We start from the raw sequence: 21,022 nt of genomic DNA on the forward strand, positions 1-21,022 counted from the left end.
CCAGACGTTGAGCCCTCAAAGAATGCAAGTCTTATGACTGCTAACACACTGCACCCAAAGAAACTTATAGTGTGGTGTCATTACCAAGTGATAAAAATTATGGATTTTACAGACATTTCTGATGTTTGCTAAGAAATTACTTTGTCTTTTGCCTGCAGGGATACTTTAATTTCAACAAGATGGAACCAGGCCTCACACTAGCAACACAGGAGAAAGCCCACTCATACCACTTCCCAGTAGTGTCATCATGGCCACCAAATCTGCCAAACGTCGAACCTTGCGAATGTGTTCATTGGGGTTAATTAAAGGACAGGGAATTTTAGAAATATCTGCATAAATTCCATGAACTGACAATTGGCATTCTGTCACAACTGAATGCATTACTAAAAAACCTTTGACCAGTTCTCTGTGTAATTTCATTATTCATTTACAAACACTTCATAGACTTCAACAATGTCATAATGAATATACTTTGTTGCAAGCAACCATTTTCCCCAGTTTATGACAGGTATGTGAAACTTTCATATGATTACATTCACTAAAGAAAAAGAACTTTCTACATGAACAATTTATACAGAGGTTTCCAGCTTCTAGAGTTTAATAAAAATAAATTTCTTAAACTTCATCACAATTTCACATACATAATTATTATTATCTAACCAATGGACACACATATGGCACAATATACAGTTCACAAGTTAAATGGAATAATAAATTAAATACATGCTGCTACCTCTCTTACATCGACATCACTAGAACTTACACAGTATTAAACAAGATTCTGTGAGATTCTTACCAAATTATACTGATATGTTCTGACATATCTGAATTCTCAAAGACTGGCTAAGCCTTACTTTAAATAGTGTTTATTCATGTAATCATTAAAGAAAATTTCTTCCCCACACAAAAGATTATTCCAGAACAAAGAATCTGATAACAGAAAAGCCACATATAAATAGGGACTCAATCATATCAAAGTATATTGTCCATTTTCTACGAAGATCTGAAATTCATCTTCAATTCTTCTATAAATGTCTGCTTCTTCGATAATTTAAAAGAACTGAAAAAAAAGAGTGTCAATCAAATATTTTGTTACCAACTGAGCTGTGGACTGTTATAGTTCAGGAAGCGTACCCACAGAAGATCGCTTGTGTTTCTATAACAGATTGTGATTCTGAACTACAGTCCCAAAATTACCAGCAGAAGCAACATGGGATGCATTTCAAATCCCATGAACCTCAGATAACTTCCCAGGCACTACAAAAATATGTATCTTGTTTTCCATGCGAAATTAAAGGCATTAATAATAGCAGCACATCAGTGGTCCTATTCCACTGTACTCAGAAAAAAGTTTGCCTAAAGTGTCATAAGCATACGAGGTGCGATCGGAAAGTTTCAAGACTGTGTCAATAGAGGGCGAACCGGATGTAGTACGAGCTTCTGCCGCTAGGGGGTGCGGCCTACATTCATAGTGAATCAGTGTGCCAGCCGGCATCATCGAATTAGCATTTGTTTCTTAGTTACGGGCGTTTTGGTAGTGCATTACACCGACCCTCCTGCGATTTCGAAATGGCGTGTGCATCACATTTTGCCAAAGACTCGACAAACCGGCTACGGAAACCTATGAAATGCTAAAGCAAGCATTTGGGGAGTCCGCAATGGGTCGTGCACAAACTTATGTGTGGCATTCACGTTTTAAAAATGGCCAAACCTCTGTCGATGATGACGAGCGTTCTGGACGACCATCTTCGAGCACAACGCCCGAAAATGTTACGAAGATTCGGTAGGCCATTCACGAAGATCGACGTCGTACCATCAACGACTTGTGCGACATTGTTGAGATAGGCTATGGGACCTGTCAGCTGATTCTAAAGGAAGAACTCCACATGCGACGCATCCTGTCTGAGGACCAGAAGCAGAATCGACTTCTCGTTTGTCAGGAGCTCAAAGATCTTGAAAGAACCGACCCCAACTTCCTTTCTAAGCTCCGTGTGACTTCTTCCTCTTCCCAAAGATGAAAATTCAGCTAAAGGGAAGGAGATTTGAGACGATAGAAGAGATTCAGGCAGAATCGCAGATGCTGCTTGACAGGCTGACAAAGAAAGATTTCCAGGGATGCTTCCAGGCTTGGCAGCGGCGCTGGGATCGTTGTGTTCACTCCCAGGGGAACTACTTCGAGGGTGATGGATGAATTTAATACCTGAGATAAGTGTACGGGTTTTTATACGCGCAGTCTGGAAACCTTTCGATCGCACCTCGTATATAACACCACAATAATACATTTTCACAGATTTGACACATTAATTTTAATGTTTGTATTGCATTTTCACGAATAAGCTAATTACGTAGCAAAGTCTAATATTTATTTTTATTGTTTATTTAATGATTCCACCAGTACATCAGACTACACTGCATCAAATGATGGAGTGATTAGTGCATAATGAAGTGAGAAGAATATGGAAGGAAATGGTTCTGGCTGAATTTAAGGTGATACACTAGCATTTGCCTGTAAGGACCGAGGAAAACCACAAAGCACCTCAGTCACAAAAACCCACTTGATTGCAACATCTGATAACTCCACTTTCATTCCGCATAAAACTGATATGAGAACTGTGGTCTTCTCAGCTGCGACAGCACGTAACCTTGCAGGTGGTTAGTTACCAGTACTTCGAAGGAGTGAAAAAGTTTCGCGATTTTGATATGACTACTAATGACTTACCACAGTTAACAGTCAAAAAAGTATATCCTGTACGCAAATTACAACTGAGGGGCTGAGAAAACAGGTGGCACAAGGTACAAAATAAAAATGTTTATTTTATGTCATACGCAATCCCAACATGCCGAACAACTAGGGGAACAAAGTGGTATGAGTGTGTCACTGATTGGTGCTGATCTCTGTTAATTTTAATTCTTACTTAACACAGAAGTTGCAACATGATTCAGTAAAAAGAGAGTGTAAGTGGCTAGATGGCAAGCTTGGAGAAGCACATGACAAACTGATGGATTAAATATGATAATAGAGTGTCAGTAATTTTATAATGACTTTTATAGTTCTAATGAGTATTTTACCATTTATTTAATGTTTATAGTTATGAAAATCACTCATAAATGAAAACATAACTTCATAGTGTAAACCAGATATGTTAAAAGTACGAACATTAATGGAATATACAGTAATAAAAACACAAACCTATACATTTGATAATTGCTTTGAATATGAGATTGACACTCAAGGTGACTTCAGCAACACAAATATTTATGTCTCAGAGACGCATTCACCTCCCTCTACTTTTACAGGCATACAAAAACTTACACGAGTGTAATGCGTACATGTATGTTTAACAATAGCCTAATTGCATTCCTTTTATTACTTTCTGGATGTGATATTGAAACTGAAGGGGGCCACAAGTGGCAGAGAAACTCAAGTAACTAGAGACAAAATGTAGCTAAGTGATACAGAACCAGTGGTCAGGAATACGAAGGTCGTGGGGGCAAAGTTAAAGACGATCACTCTAAGAATTTAATCATAAATGTCGATTTCAGTGCAATGTTGTACTGGAAGACAAACATACGGACATCTTTCATGAGTTCTGCTCCTTATGTTCCTAGGAACTAAAAAATTCCTTCAAAGTAACTTTTGTTAATATTAAAGAACCATCATGACCTAGATCAAAGCAAGTTCACAAAAAGAGCATATAAAATCCATCTGACTGGATTAAGAACACACAAGAACGTTTTCTTAAGCACCCTAGATATATCAAATGGGACATTTACTAGGGTAACTTTTGGAACTAAGGAAGCTGGTACTACAAAACATGACAGAAGACAATGGAAAGGGGGAACCCAAACACCAGAACAGAAACAGTCAGTCAGACACCACATTCATTCCCTTCCAAAGTACAATGACCATTACGCAAAGCACTGTAAACCACATAAGAAGTAGTTTCCACAACATCTGAGCACCAACAAAATGTATGAATTATAAGAAGATATATGCAAGGAGAGAAACATCACACCTGTAAAGGAACGGCAGTACTGTCATATATTCAATAATGACCTTAATTTCAGCTTTCATCAGCCTTATTCTGATACTTCTAACAAATGTGATTTTTCTTAAATGGCTTTGAATGTTAGTAAAATAAAAGAATTCACTTACACTTGGAAAAATATCAGCCATAAAGTAAAAATCTATTGTAAACAGTGAAAATTAATTTATTTAAGCCAGACATCTCTAAAATGTTTTCTCAAATCTACATTCAAGTGAACTTTCCAACAATTTTAAGTAAGGTACTTGTACCACTTTTTGGTTAGCCCTTCAATTAAAGTGTGTCAATGTGTTCAGATATATGAATCATTGTACTAGTTACTAGTCCTGTGGACATTTTTCAACTTCAGGAAAAATCACAGTAGCCGAGACATATTTTTAACGTAAGAATAATATGGTTAGATTAGTTGTCATATTATTTCAGTTCTGCAGTGGAAAACACATCTTCTATTGAAACTGGTTAACTGTCAATGAATGATGATGTTCAACCCAGAGAACAGGGACCATGATGGCAGCTGGAATGTGATACCAACTAATGTGTAAGAAAGAATATGCTAGATGGAACAGAGTATATTACTAGCAAGATACTGCATGCTCATGTATGTAAGTCGATAAGTATGCACCACTGTTATGCAGTACTTAGTAAATAACGTAATATTACAAGAAAGTAAAGAGAAAGTTACCCATACCCTGGCAGGGTTGTGCATGCGTTAGTTAGAGAAAAGCACTGGGATTAGCACGGGGGTCTTTCTGATTCCGGTAGCGCACTGTCAACCAGACACCAAGAAACTGCAAACAAGAAACATACTGTTACCTTACTACATTTATGTCTACGTGTAAGAAAATGTTACAACACTGTAACTGTTAATTTATCATTTGTTTCCAACACTGTATCTCATAAGCATCAATGGAATGATTATAATAGTGGGATTTTTGTACACTAAACCTTTCCAATGTAACAGAAAATTTTGCATGTCACGTTGTTTACACTGGTTGTCACAAAATGAAAAAATGATTTATCTTTAAGTCACATGCGAGTCATCGGAAGAATGTAAGATGCAAGGGCTTAGTTACAAACATCCCACATCATGAATACATGTTAGGCATTGTCATAAATAGATCTGGTGGCTGTCATATGCAAAGTCAAATACAATTAACATCCCTAGGTATGAATGATTTGTGGTTTTCATGGCAGTGAGTCTGAAGATGGTTATCTTCTGGGTTGTAATGCCATGTAGTCTTGTAGTAGTTTATCATTGTTTCAGAGGTCCTTACTGCCACAATCAACAAGGCGATAATTGCCCTCATTGGTAAACTTCTACCAGACCACATGGTTCTAACATCCAAAAGATAGCCATCTTGATTCCGAGGTATGTCAAGGACAGTCCTAGACAGTGGCAGAAGTTTTACTATGCTGGTAGTGATAAGATACAGATATGAACATTCTGAAAGTAAGGTAAATGAACACTGTGTCATGGAGCATATTACCACAGAGATGCAACTGCTTACACAGACATCATAATATTATTCTTCTGCATAATCACAACCCTTATGGAGATATCTGTCCCGGAACAAAATTAGTATATAAAAGCTCTTTGCAAATAAATCCTGGTCAAGAACTTGTGGAGTCAGGATAGCTCAGTCAGTACAGTGACTAGCTACGGGCTGGACAACTGGGGTTTGATTCCCAACGGGGGAAGAGGATTCTTCCTCTAGCCTCTGCGTCCAGACCAGCTCTTTGGCTCACCCAGCCTCTTATACACTGGGTACTAGGGCCCTTTCCCGGCAGTAAAGCACGGCCAGGGCGTGATGCTGACCACTCACCCCCATCTAGTGCCGACGTCAAGAAAGAGTAGGAGCTATACCCCCACTCCCCCCAAACGACCTACATGGCGTGTAGCGGGATGGCTTTGCTTTACTTTACTTTTTCACAACAACCTGTAGCCATGTCATCACCACTACAATACCCTCATAATCATCCGAAAACCACTGCCCCAATAAATGCTGTTTGAGGGGCATAAGGAGATAAAAGTACGAGGCAGCTAAGTCAAGAATTTCTGTGGGAAGCTGCAACACCCTCCAAACATGCTACTGGAACCACTGTTGGTTGCAACGTACCACAGGAACGTGCTTCCTGCTCGTATCATGTTCCCCATATACAACAATAAACTCCTATTAATTTGCATTAAGAAAATTAATCACAATTTTCCCCACCACATTTGTCCAAATGTCTTGCTACAGTTTTGGTTTGGATTTCATGTGCACACGCATGATCATCTCACTGTTCAAATGTTCTCAACCCACTTTAACAAAATTAACTCCACTCATAAACATTCAGAGCTTGGAAAACCCTTGTACTGACAAAGTTTGATATTGTTATAAATTAGTGACCAACATGATGACACTCACAGCTTATATTTCACATCCAAGAGGTTTACACAATACAGGCCATATTTCATCCATGGCAAACAAATGATATGAAACAAAATCTTCCTTACTGTATGGTCAATTATTTTTAATTGCTTTAACCAAGAAACTCTATTCTGAAGAAACTCAAATATTTCTGGAAAATAACAGTGACACGTATCAGAGGATAAAGGCTAAGAAACAGAAGTGGAACCACAACTTTAAGTCACCAGCACAGCACGAACAAGAAGAATAGCAACAAGAATCCCCTGGCTCACAGTGGGGTCTGCCATCTGGGACTAAACTTAGCAACACTGTCCACAAATACTATACTGGAGGTCCTCGTAAAATTAAAATTTGTGAGAACCACACATAACCACCACCCCAAGTCCACTGGCTGCGTTCATATTGTTATCTGCAGAAGCCATCAAACTGCTTGCAGTGGAGACAAACTGGTGTTATCATCAATACCTAAACACTTTACAACTTGCAGTAAACAGAATTTATGTTATTTTAAAACAGTGAATAGTTCCTAACAATATATTTAATGTCATAACAATTTTCAAATTATGTGGCTGTACCGAGTGTACGTATGACATGAACATGTACTTGGGGAGAGATTGACAGCACAAGCATGATTACTCCTCGTGCTCCAACAAAAGGCCTCACTAGAAGAGTGGAAGGATTTGGACATAAGTTACACACAGACAAATTATTTTCATCCCACAACTTGTTTGATTACTTCACAGAGAAAATAAACAATTGCAAAACATGGATAAGGTGTGCTGCAGGACATAGCACACAAGAATTTCAAATTAAATCGCAGAGGCCCCTCAGTGATGAAATAAAAAAAAGAATGTTTTTAATGCAAATTAATTAATATTTGTGTAAAAATTCAGACCTCACACCCTATAGTTTATACACTGTAACTTACTAACATATTTATGTTTTTCTTACATCTTGCACTCAAATTTAAATGCCTAGCCAGAAAAAAACTCTGTACATCCAATGATACTAGACAACAAATGACTTCTATTAAAAAGTTGCAGACTATAGAAGTTTTGAGGCTTCAGTCTATTTCATGACTTATATTATGTGTCATATCAGTCAGAAAAGAGAAACTCTCTAAGACTGAATAAGAAGAAACATAAATTACAGCTCTATAAATATCACGTAGCTGCCTTTACAATCCAAAGACTGTTATTTTCTACGAATCCGAGTCACTCTCTTCGTGAATGCACTAATCATTAAACTGCATGAACAAACAATGAATGCACCGTACACCAGAAGAATGACTAAAACAATCCAAATTGTGGGCAATTTTTGAATTTGAAAATGTAGTAATTTACACAAGTTGAGCCATTCTCTCAAATGTGTCAAGGAAGAACTGCCAAGGGGGCGCTGCCCTTGGTGTCTGTTTGTAGAACAATATTCACTTCTTGGCAACACTGTGTACTTCTACTTTGCTGGCAACTGTCTCTCCTGGTTTGTAACCCCAGCCCCTTCCTTTTTCACATGAGGTGATCAAAAACAAACAATCCTGTCCTTCATCCGGCATCTTGAAAGCCAGGGATTTATCACATAATCACAACGACTGGAGTTTCTTTAGCTTTGCTTCACCTCCCTCTCTTTCTTGTTGGACTGCAGGCCATCAACACACGAACGAATTTCGTTTAGGCAGTCCAGCACATTTCACTTATTGTGATGTGAAAATCTTGTCTGAAATAATATGATGCGGTAGGTGCCTTGCAAAGTAGAGAGGGGAAGACGTATTTTCCATATATGTTTTTTGTGCGAGTATGTGTGCGTTACTTGTATGGAGGTTTGTCGGTTATGGCACGTGATGCAATATGATATAACTACGTACTGGTAGCTTACAATTGGGAGAATGAAGGCTTTTAATCGATCTGAAATGCTACAGCTGTATTATTTTCTGATATGGTAAAATTATAGCTGATCATGCAGGCCCCTTTCCACATCAGGGCGGGAGTAGGATTCGAGGTTCTCTTGGTAACAAATACGAAGATGTCTGTCTTCTGGCTTCTAGGACCATGTAGTCTGGTAAAACTAATCACCCTGATGGTGGAGGCAGCAAGAACCTCTGAAACGTTAGTAAATATGAACCAGATTACATGGCACTGTAAATCAAAAACCTGCCATCAGTTTTATTACATAGTTTAGCTAAACTATCAACATCTGAGCATATGTTGTGAATAGCTGTAATGTTTAAATGTCTGAAAGTTTGAGAATGACAAAGGGCAGCTGACCATGCGGACTGTCGGCACTGGGTGACGCCAGAGCCAGGTGCTGTGTAGTGCAGAGTAGCCTACTTGTAGGTTAATGAGTCGTAACTATTAGCGGAAACATACGTTACCAATGTGGAATGTTGTATTGTTAAGAGGCATTGTTTGGCGAGAGCTGAGTTTGACTGAAGGAAATGTATGGCACACAGACCATACATACTTTTTGGAAGTTGAGATGTCACTCTGTGGAGTATTGGTACTTGAAGAGTTTATGGTATGATAACTATGGATAGTTTGACCTTTCCGTTGTGATAACTTTGTCATCCAATTTGAGTTGGTAAATGTGTTTTTCTGATAACTGGTGGCTCATGCAAAGGTAAGGCTCCCTTTGTGGTGAGTGCTGGGTTCAAATCTTTTTGCAGGTCCTTTCATAATTCTGCATAAGTACTTTGTAAGTTGGAAATGTAAACTTTTGTTATGTATTTCCTTGTTTCCACAATCCAGTTGAACTTCTCTATAAGTACATCATGTAATGTGGTAAAGTGAGGGCTAGATACTTCAGGTACCTTCCACCATCGGATAAGGCTGTTTTAGAACACCATCACGACGCCTAACAATACTTTTGAGAGTAATATTTCTTAAAACACGAATCTTTTTAGAGTGAGACTGAACAAAATTATTACTAGATCAGCAACTAACCAGCAATATCAGAAATCATAAAAACTACATAGTTTTTCCAGTACTATATTATTTACTATTTATCTAATAAATGATTCATCTGTTGTTGCACAGTCTACACTCTTTGATGAAGAATCTGTGTTATCATCAACAGGACCTACACTGTCACACTCTTTCCCTGATTCATAAGCACTCACACTTCCATGGCTACATGTATTCACCCTAACCCCCTCATCAACAATACTTAATCAATAACACTAGACTGTGAACCATTATGTTCACCATCAAAATATGTGACAGTGCATCACAATAAACTTCCACAACAATTTCTCCTCCAGCTAAAATTGCACTGGGTCTCTTCTGTGTTGCCATACTTGCAGAAAGAGCTGTCGTAATCCTATATATGAGGCACTGAGTAAGTTAAAGTATGAATTTATATTTGGTCTGAAAGCTCATCAAAGGAAGTTGGTGTTCGAAATAACAAAATACATAAGACTGGAGTCTTTAACAAGGTACATGTCTGATGGTCATCCCTAGCTAAGTTGCAGCTGACCTAGAATAGTTATGGTGCAGAGAAGTGGTCTGGTATGCATTGCAGTCTGCTTATCTACATAAATTTGGTGTCTAAACTGTCAAATGTGGAGGCTTCAGAGCACAATACTTAATTTAATATTCAAAACTGAAAACTACTCACCTGAGCTCACTGAAGAGATTGTAAAAAATATTGCTTCCAAGCCACAACAATCAAGTCACCACAGATGCCAACTGCAGTCCCCACCTTCCATATACTGTAGGAAGAAATTTCACCTTACCTCAGTGAAGCTGAAGAATAAGCCAATGCCACCACACAAGTTGAAGGCATAGTTGATTGTGCTTTGTAGCTTCTTCATGCAAGATTGACAGGGGCATCCACCATTACAACATGAAGTCTGCAAAACCACAATTGTTTCAGCATTAGTCTCCTAACAAGCAAAGTAAAAAAAAAAGGTGGATATTTTCCACCAGAGGTGGGAAGTTTTTTGGTTCACCATCAGAGGGAAGCTACATGTAGGAACAGCAGATGGAGACAACACCCAATTCTTCTGACTTCATCTTCCTGTGGCTCTGCAACCAAGTGTGGGTCTTGGCCGCCTCGTTTCAGAGGTTTCTTAGTCTTCAAATTATGCATTTGTAAGTAGTGCCTCTGCACAATTTCTACTCAACCGTTTTTTTGTCTGCTAGAGCCACCTGGTAGAGAATCAGGAGATATATGGGTGAGAAATAGCAGCTGAATTTTGCTTACACAACATCTCGTTCATACTCGTAAGGTTCTTTTATGTGCTGTAAATCCATGACATGGGACCGCTGGCTTTACTTCCCCTCCAATGGAAGTTGTGCTACGAATTTTTATCACCCTTAAAAATCCATCGACCACGGCCGGGTTTGAACCAGCAAACCTTGGGTCTAGTGGCGAGCATGCTAACCACTAGTCCACCAAGGGTGAATCCAATTCTTCTGACACTTCATGAAATTTATTTTACTCTTGTAACAAATTTTAGAATTGTAAGATTTAATGAAAGTTCATGAGAATAAAATACGGTACTGACAATCCTGTAATCTGAGAAGGACTTGATATTTATGCATGCATTTCTATTCATAGAATCTTCATATCTTTCAGCACTCAGTAATCTCTTTATATTCATCCTTTTAAAAATCTTTTAATATCACATCAGATATTCCAACGCCTTGTACCTGAATTAAAACGAGGAAAATGGCCTGCTGGAATCAACTGACAAAAGGATCAAGTCTCATATCAGTTACATCAGACGAAGGCCGTGTTTACTTTTAACACACTCCCAACAGCCCAGCTGGCCATGTGTCACATGACCCAAGTCCTATCTCTACAGTGCTAGCAACTTCTAGTACATCCTTGACTGCATCACCCTCACCATGAATAAAATACAACGAACCAGAATATCCCCCCCCCCCCCAAATGGCCTTGGCCCATCTTCAAGCTTTGTTCCACTTATATAATAGCAACAAAGTTGGTCGTGAAGAGCCAGCTGTGAGCTGACTATCTACAGAGTTGGCATAGTGTGTGGCAAAGAGCAAGAAACAATACTTGGTTTTAGAGATGTGTGTGAAGAGAATGTCTTATAGCCACACGGCAACTAAGCAAGATATTCAGTGACCAAGATTCATGAATAATAACTGCAAAAAACTGCCATCAAAAGGATAACTGTAATTACTGCGGAAATAAAAAATCCATATTTCAGAGATAACCAAGGTATGCAGTTATTTTTGTCATAAAATGAATGCATCTCATTGAAATAATATTACAGTGTGTCCACAAATTTGTCCTATGGACCTAACTAAATAAATCATTAAAAAATTATAGAGTGAATGGGCTTTCTGTTGAAATTTTGACCAATGCATTATTTCCATGGAAAACACTATTATGGCTGAATGTGATGTAACAACAGTGTACAGGGACCAGAAGTTACGATCATGACTCTTGAGTGGCAGACCATGTCACACCATCTCACTGCAGATCAGAGGAAGAGTGCTCGCTTTGCATGTGGCTGGTCTCCGGTTCAGTCCCCAACAGATCCGACTGCTCTTTTCTCCAATGTTCTTCACTCGTTTTGGTCCCTTTCTGTAATTCTTAATTCATTTTACTTGTTTCTATTTCTCTTTGGTTTCATTTGTCTTTATTTCTCACTGCTTTATTTCAAATTTCTTAGTTAAGTGGATTTGAATTAACACAACATTCTATCAAATAACTGCAGAACTACCTACAATAAAAGACAAAAATCAATCATAAAGTAAAATAATGAGACAAAAGTGACATGTAAAACTTATACATTCACATTACAGAAGCTGTTCAAAGTTGCTTCTACTGGCAGCAATACTTTTTTCTAAACATACGATCACATCTGTAAGAACAATTCGCAACATTTCCACTTTAATGTTGCCAGGCCTGCATGGACACATGCAGTTAGCTCAAAAAATGTCCTCCAGTTTGTCCCTATTGTACACCAATGGCTTCAGATGACCCTGACAGAAAGAAAATGCGAGGGTTCAGGTCAAAAGACCTGCCAGGTCATCGAGTGAGGCTGCTGCACCCAATCCACTGGCCTGGCCATGCAGCATTCAATTAATGTTCCACAGCCAACCCACAAAGCACCAGGGTGCTCCACGGTGATACCCCATTTGTTGTAATATGTGTATTGGAATGTGCTGCAGCAGATTTGTAAGGGCATCCCACAGGAAGACATGATATGTTCATGCACAGTCTCTCAGGAACTTGAGAGGGACCTATGACTTGGCTGCTTAAAATTCTGGTCAACACAATGACTGACCAATGCTCTTGAAATGCTCACTTGTATACTAAGTGAGGATCTGCAAGTGCCCAATAATGTTCACTGTACACGTTTATCACTCCTTCCCTTGAAAATACAGCCTCGTACCTCCACGGCACACAAACGACAAAATTAGGCTCCTCATTACGTCACTAAAATCCAATCACAGGAATTCAGTCCGTGGTGATGAAATACCAGTGTGAAATGTCATACCCTGATGTAATGAAAATGGTGTAGATCATGATCTTTAAGAACACCATAGTCAAATGGGGCAGTACAGTTTGCAAGATATCTGCCTTACGGATGTTTGTGGATTTTCGTTAACTTCTTCTCGTACATGATCCACATTCCCTGAGGTGAATCATGCTTCAACATTTGCAGTGCTGTGGCACTCTCCAGACATAATGTGCATATCCACATACTCATCAAAGGCATAATCTATGTTGCCTGCAGGAAGATTAGAGAGTGACTTATGGCTGCCTTCTGGGTTGGTGCAGCGCATAACTTCTACCAGATTACATGAAACAACAACCCACAAGAAAGCCACCTTCAAAACAAAACAAAATTAAAAACAATGAAAAACAGAACAGAAAAAAACAGATCTGTTGGGGATTCAACCCCAAATCAGCCATATGCAAAGGAAGCACTCCACTGCCACCGGGTAAAAACCCATTTGCAGTCAATAATAAATAATAATAAAAGCACACTACCACGGATCTAGTGACAATGTCTGTTGCTCGAGAGCAGTGATCACAATTTCCTTTTCCACATACAAAGTCGCTACAATGTGCTCAACTTTAATCATGCTTTCTGCCAAAATATTGTCAGCTGAAATTGCAACAAAAATATTTGTCTTATAATTCACAAGAATGTGCATACTTGGGTCTGTGGGTGCAAATATTCAGACACTTTTTAAAAATGTTTAAGAAGATAGCATTAAACAGTTTGTGCACAGAATTTAATATAAACCTCTGAAAATTGAGTGTATTGCAGGCAGTGATAACTTCAACAGAGCATAATGCTTACCTCACATTTATCTTGTGGTACTGGTGTGGATGATGGAATGCTGATGTCATTGAGATTATGATCAATTTCACAGCAGTCAAACATTTTCTGCACCTTATGCTTGATATCTGAAGCCACTGTGTTCCATCCCTGCACAGAAAATCGAGTTCTGTAATCTACAGTTTTTATATTCACGTCATACTTAGTTTCTCTGCTTTTCTGTTTGTAGATAAAACACACTGGGACTCACCAAACTGTGCAAAATACATTTAAAACATTGTTAAAAACTTTTAACTTTTCTTTTACATTTTGAACTTTTAACATATAATTTCATCATTATTTATTTACACAGAGAGTAGATAATATGATCCACAGTCGAAAGGCATAGACACAGGGAAATGAACCTGTGATGGCCACACTGGAACAAAACATGCTGTTCAAGTAAATGGACAGGGTACAGAGGGCGTCAGAAGTGATTTACAAGAACCAAGAATAGTTTCTCTTACTGTGAGCCAGATGCATTACACACAGATAATACAGCTCTAAAATAAATTATAATAAATGCATTAATTCTGTTGAGAACCATCTACTTTCTCTAAAAAGTGTGCATTAGAAATATGTACAGTACAAGTACAAATTATACTACAGATGTCACATTACAGTCATGTATTACAAGGGTGGTTCCAGGTTGACCTGGACTTTATTTGCACAAACCACATACACGTCAGAATAACCATACTATTACTTCTTCTGAGTATACTGTCCCTATGCACTGACACATTTTTTGACACTGCCATTGCAGGGCAATGATACCAACAGCAAAGAAGGAATTACGTTGACTGCGTAGCAAATTCAGGATACCATGCTTTAGTCTGCCACTCCAAACTGGACCTCTTTGATTCTGGAGTGGAGCAGTTTACCCATGTCTCGTCAGAAGTAACTATTCGCTTCAGAAATGAGTGAGCGGGAATGAGAGCAGTGTTGTCACCATCTGGCATGAAAGATATTTTGTCATTCTGGTACAGACATATTTTGTGAGAGGGGAGGAGGAATGACCATGTCAACCTTGAACCACCCTTTCCAAGCTGCATCGATGAGGACAAATTAAATTCACAGTACCACTTTAAGTGCAAATGCTCAACCTCAAATATCACTGAAAAACTATTCAACAGATTCTGAACATGCGATGTTGACAGACATTTCAGCCAATCACTTTCCACAACTTACACATAAAAATATAATCTGGCAGTTTTCAGAAACTGTACAATCAGGCTGTTAAGTTAATCACAGTTGTAAGATTCCAGGCCATTAATTTTCCAGCACTGGAAGCTGAACATGCACAAGCAACAACGAAATGTGTGAAGAACAAGATCAGCGCATACTGCGCACACTGTCAAGGGTATAATTAAGCACCTGCTCGGCCAACTGGTGTTGCTGCTCTGCGTTGAAAGCCAGACATGCACAGGCAATGCTGAACTGCACCAGGAACAGCAGGAACAAGATCAGCATGTACTGAAGAGACTGTCAAGGAACTCACAGTCAACTACAAGAAAGTAATATACCTGTCATTAGCCAGAAATCAATCACATCACATTTTCCCTGACATGGATGTTTTATGCAATCTTTTTAGTGCTAAACGTACTCTTTTAGCTTTCCTGTGACTGACAGTTAATAAAGTAATTGCTTGAAGCAGACATTACTGACTGGCCCTTGATAATATCACACTTGCCTAAATAATATATATATGATTGTCAACAAGATGGCAGATAAGAGCACTGGTCAGCAGTTTTGTGACTGCCAAAGATGTAACTACAAGTTACTGAGTTAAGCAACTGAAATTCCAAGCACAAATGGAAAATTCTAAATTAATATTAAGGAGTAAAGAAAAATGACCGAACACAAAGCTTTTGGAACACCTGGCACCAAATAATTCAACATGTAATTAACTTAAGATTGTAAATAGTATAAACAGTAGACTCCCATTTATCTGGGCTAATGAAGGGAAGAAGATGCACAAATAATTAAAAAACAGATAATCCAAAATATTTTGCTTGGCACATTCACAAAACTTCACAATTTGTCTTGTATTTCTTACACAACTGAAGTTATTTTGAAGAACAGTTTATAATGATTACTTGTTTTTATGAAATGTTCCGACCCCCTCACAGCACACTTTTCCCTCATTCCCCCCCCCCCCCCCCACTAACCCTTACATTTTGCAATAGCATTGCAGTGTCTGTCTGTCATGTGTTGAAAGCCCATTTCATCATTTTTCATTGATAATTTCAAAACTTATCACATCACACACATTATCAAAAATTTCAGACTTGCTGATTACTACATTAGAAAAACCTTGCAAATCATTTTCTCCATGATCATACAAGCATTACTGGATTCATGGAAGGCCAACTTGAGGTGTTGTTTTATTGTTGGTAGTTTTCTTACAATTTTCAGCCATCGCACTTAGGATCTACAAAATGTTAACTATAATTTTCACCTAAGTGGTGTACAATACAAGGTAACAAGATTGACTATAAGCCACTACATAATATTCAAAAAGACCAAGTGCACCTGTAGCATCCCCTTCTCCACCACCATGACCACTGGAACAAACCTCTCAACCACATCACTGACACCGATCATAAAATTCTGAAAGAACGGTATTGTTAGACCACATTTTCTGCAGACAATCTCAAAACCAACCACCCCTACACTCCAAGGCAGTCACAGTAAGATGTTGAAAACCTAATTCAAATTTGCTTGTATTTTCTTGTGAAATATGTAGTTCCAGTATTGTACTATGTTGATAAACACAACTTAAATGACAGAATTATTGCAAGCCCCCTTGCCTGAAAAGGTGTCAGACAGCAACCCCCCCCCCCCCCAATGGGCAGTGTGATTAATGACCTGTGGCACATGCAACATATCCAGCTGATACAATGTTCCGGAAACTTTGGTCAGTGTTGCAAACATAATAAAACTTTCAAGTGACTGCTGGAAATAACTATGGACATCTGTTAGTGTCTGGTGTATCTGCAAGTACTACAAGTATGTACTCAAGCAAACATTCACTCCAGTGTTGAAATGAAAAGCATAACAGTCCAACAAGGAGTGTGAAGTCAGTAGACAGTGGGCACAATCAGAGCGCAGAGCAGTGTCTTACGACATACAAGATAGAATTTACACCTGGATAATCAGGTTTGTCTTTTGTGGAGCACAAGGTACTATTTCAGCAAATAACCAACCACCCTTGTAAAAAATGTGAGATAAAGCCACCCTGTGTAAAGAAGATATTGCACAATCAGTGATATGTCACAATCCAAACACCATTTGATGGCTTCACAAGAGATTATGTTAGATTTTATATGAGTCTGCCAGTGACAACGCAATAAAAGACTGATTTGTAAAGTAAAAATGGCAGTCGGTTAGAAATACAAGAGAAAACGTGTTTTCATCTCTTCTCACTTTTATTTAAAGTAATAGTATGAAAATAAAGTGTACGTAGCATAAATGCCATTGTCAGACACAGAACAGAATATGACAGGTGGACATTAGTGACTCCTGCACCACAACTACTTATGAACCTTTTATACTTCCCTATACAATTCACTGCACCCTCCCGCACAACACTGTTATGAGAAACTGTTTCAGACATCTACCGGGAATTTGAACAAGTGTCCCTTCTCAGTCATATACTTGAAGGATACAAAGAAGAGCAGAACTTGATGGTGTTTGATGGCTCCAATCAGACCAAGAATGGAGATTAGGATCAGAAACACTCCACATGCAAGAATCCCACCAACAATGGGAAGGTTTGTCACAACAGCTGAAGCTCTTCCATACACTGCAACTCCAATCAGGATAAATGCCACCAGCTGCAAACAAAGGATTCATCAACATATTAGTTATAATTCCAACTCATGGTTCTGTCTCTCCCTGGAGTTGCCCTTTTGGTCTGGACTTTTTAAAGGCAAAAAGGCAAGTTCAGATTGTAGGCCACTTTTCTTTATCAAGGACAGGGACATCAACTGATTCTTTCCACTGTTGTGGTAGCACTTCCTGGTTCTAAATCGAGACCATAAGCATACGAGGTGCGATCGGAAAGTTTCAAGACTGTGTCAATAGAGGGCGAACCGGATGTAGTACGAGCTTCTGCCGCTACATTCATAGTGAATCAGTGTGCCAGCCGGCATCATCGAATTAGCATTTGTTTCTTAGTTACGGGCGTTTTGGTAGTGCATTACACCGACCCTCCTGCGATTTCGGAATGGCGTGTGCATCAAATTTTGCCAAAGACTCGCCAAAACGGCTACGGAAACCTATGAAATGCTAAAGCAAGCATTTGGGGAGTCCGCAATGGGTCGTGCACAAACTTATGTGTGGCATTCACGTTTTAAAAATGGCCAAACCTCTGTCGATGATGACGAGCGTTCTGGACGACCATCTTCGAGCACAACGCCCGAAAATGTTACGAAGATTCGGTAGGCCATTCACGAAGATCGACGTCGTACCATCAACGACTTGTGCGACATTGTTGAGATAGGCTATGGGACCTGTCAGCTGATTCTAAAGGAAGAACTCCACATGCGACGCATCCTGTCTGAGGACCAGAAGCAGAATCGACTTCTCGTTTGTCAGGAGCTCAAAGATCTTGAAAGAACCGACCCCAACTTCCTTTCTAAGCTCTATGTGACTTCTTCCTCTTCCCAAAGATGAAAATTCAGCTAAAGGGAAGGAGATTTGAGACGATAGAAGAGATTCAGGCAGAATCGCAGATGGTGCTTGACAGGCTGACAAAGAAAGATTTCCAGGGATGCTTCCAGGCTTGGCAGCGGCGCTGGGATCGTTGTGTTCACTCCCAGGGGAACTACCTCGAGGGTGATGGATGAATTTAATACCTGAGATAAGTGTACGGAATTTTTTTTTTAAATAGGCGCAGTCTCTAAACTTTCCGATCGCACCTCGTATGTATATCTGAGTGCAGTGTCCCACCACCTGCACGGATTAGTTCTGCTGCATACGCAAGCCGATGATTTCAACATAAAAATGATAAGCTATGGCATTCAGAATATAAGTTCTCATCAGAACCATCATGATCAGTAATAAAATAACAGAACTGTCACATCAAATATACATTAACATGCTAACATTAAAAATAAATTCAAAAACATATAAAGTTCTCAACTTATAGGTCTAATATTTAAGCAATCAAATGTTCATACAAATACACGAGTAAGAATCCATAACTCATACCTTCAGCCACCTATCACCTACAATAGTGAAACACAAAAGGAGGTCAAAAAGAAATCTAGAATCACAGATGGTGAGATGACACTCAGAAAACAGGCACAGAAAGACCACAAAATTAATCAACACTTTGGATGAACTAATGACTTAATCTCTATTGACCAAAATTTTGGACTACAGAAAGAAATGGTTTTGCTACACTGACAGAATGCAGAGAGACCACATGGAGGACAGAATCAAGGGCAACTATTGAACTACAGGATAAAATGAGGCTAATCAAGTCAAATGTTAATCTAACTCCTTGACAGCCATCTTGTGTTCAAACATACACACACGTTTCACCAACTTTTACCCATCTGCAAGTCTACAACTGTATTTATAATATTTTAGAATTTACATCCATTTCTTATCGAATTTCAAACATGTATCAATTCATCAGAATAAATCATTTATAGTAGTGGTTACAGCTGCTGAGTTTATGTTCCATTTACAGTCTATCTATATAATATGCACTGCTGGTTCCTTGGTTTGTTAGTGAATTTTTGCAGTCAAGGGATTTTGGGCTTTATGGGATAATAATTTTAACCATAGCAATGCTGCTAAGGGATGCCTACTATTTACATGTAGTACAACGCAGCACTGTTATTATAATTTGAGAATGCAGTATATAAAATAAATTAATGTTCTGTAATTAAGCAGAGATATGTAACAATATTAATTTTTCTATACACAAAATTACTAAACTTTAAATTTTATATTCTGCTTTGTGGAAACAATGCAATGAAAAAAGACTGTTTGCCCATCCATTGCCTACTACATACATTTGCTTATATATAACACAGCAAAACAGATTTTTATGTGTTATAACTTTGCATATTTCATAAATAAGAAATGGGAAGCAATGATTTCAATTTTTATATGCAGCTGTTACACTTTCAATAAAGACGTGTTTTTTTAAGTGCTGCTTTGGATTTCCACACCATCCTTGACCGGCAATTTTATACAGTATTATTAAATGGGAGAAATGTTGGATCACACAACAGTCCCATTTTTCCATTGTATAACAACGTAAATTTCATTATATTCGAAGAAAAATGCAGAAATACTCTATGAATCATATAATTGGAACACATCGTTTATTTGAATTATGTAGAATACAGAACAAATTAATCAACTGTATGTAATAAAAATAAAGAGGAACGTATTCTGCCCGGTCTTCAAAAAATCTCAAAATATTACAATAACAATTGTCCTGCATACACGAAAATAACATTCTTGATAATTTTGAGGTTACGCCCCTCCAGGTTCTACATATTTGGAACATCTCGGTTCTCGTTATACAAATACTTGTCATGCATACAACATGTAATGATTACTTACAATATAGAGAATGTTTAACGCTGTGAGGGCATTTTTCGAACACGTAAATCCACCGCACATGGTAAACACATAAAAATATGATGTAGGCACAACAGACTAGCAAACACGATCAATGAAAGCCAACATGCGACTGCTACGATGTCCACAGGCAATACCAACATAAAGATTGGTAACTCAAGAGTTGGCAACGCACATTCCAAATTACATGGCATGACGAGAAGCAAATCCTAGCTAGCATTTGAGGTTTGCCCAACGGTGAGTCCGAAGATGGCTGTTATATGGGTTGTTGCGCCGTGTAGTCTGGTAGAAGTTTACCGACGTTTCAGAGCTCCTTCCCTTCAAGGCGCAACAACCCAGGTGACAGCCATCTTCAAAGCCTAGCTCTGCGTACGAACTTCGTATAATCCCAGCAAATCCTTTCCCGTTCAGCATGGTCATCAGGTCCTCTTCAGTTATTGCCAAAGTTACGTCACAAACTTTCCTCATATGCTTTTAATAATGAAATGCTGGTTTGTGGAATATCTTGCGATCTTTCTAAAGCATTTGGTTGTGTAAATCGTGAATTACACTGTCAAAACAACATTTTATGGAATTTGAAATATAGTTGGCCAGTGATATAAATCGTACCTTCGTGACAGAAGATTCAAATAACACCTGTTCACATTGGGGCATTATAT

General features: G+C 38.6%; 1 protein-coding gene across 3 annotated transcripts; it reads right to left on the minus strand.

The window, feature by feature from the left end:
- Positions 1–625: 625 nt before the first annotated feature.
- On the minus strand, positions 626–20,551 carry Tsp97E (Tetraspanin 97E). Of its 3 annotated transcripts, XM_022082501.2 has the most exons (7): positions 20,346–20,551; positions 17,426–17,593; positions 15,132–15,230; positions 13,740–13,868; positions 10,185–10,301; positions 4,735–4,834; positions 626–1,060 (listed from the first exon to the last, which is right to left on the minus strand). In XM_022082501.2, the coding sequence occupies exons 1-6, from the start codon at positions 20,403–20,405 to the stop codon at positions 4,760–4,762; spliced, it is 648 nt and encodes a 215-aa protein (XP_021938193.1). In that variant the 5' UTR covers positions 20,406–20,551; the 3' UTR covers positions 626–1,060; positions 4,735–4,759. The 3 variants fall into 3 exon arrangements, with proteins under 3 accessions (XP_021938193.1, XP_021938195.1, XP_021938194.1); XM_022082503.2 differs by lacking the exon at positions 4,735–4,834; XM_022082502.2 differs by lacking the exons at positions 626–1,060; positions 4,735–4,834 and adding an exon at positions 6,444–8,552.
- Between the last annotated feature and the right edge of the window lie 471 nt (positions 20,552–21,022).

The sequence above is a fragment of the Zootermopsis nevadensis genome, unplaced genomic scaffold (assembly GCF_977971745.1).
Source record: "Zootermopsis nevadensis isolate Lab colony 2312 unplaced genomic scaffold, Znev_1.0 Znev_ptg000013l, whole genome shotgun sequence".
In the NCBI taxonomy this organism is placed as follows: Eukaryota; Metazoa; Arthropoda; class Insecta; order Blattodea; family Termopsidae; genus Zootermopsis; species Zootermopsis nevadensis.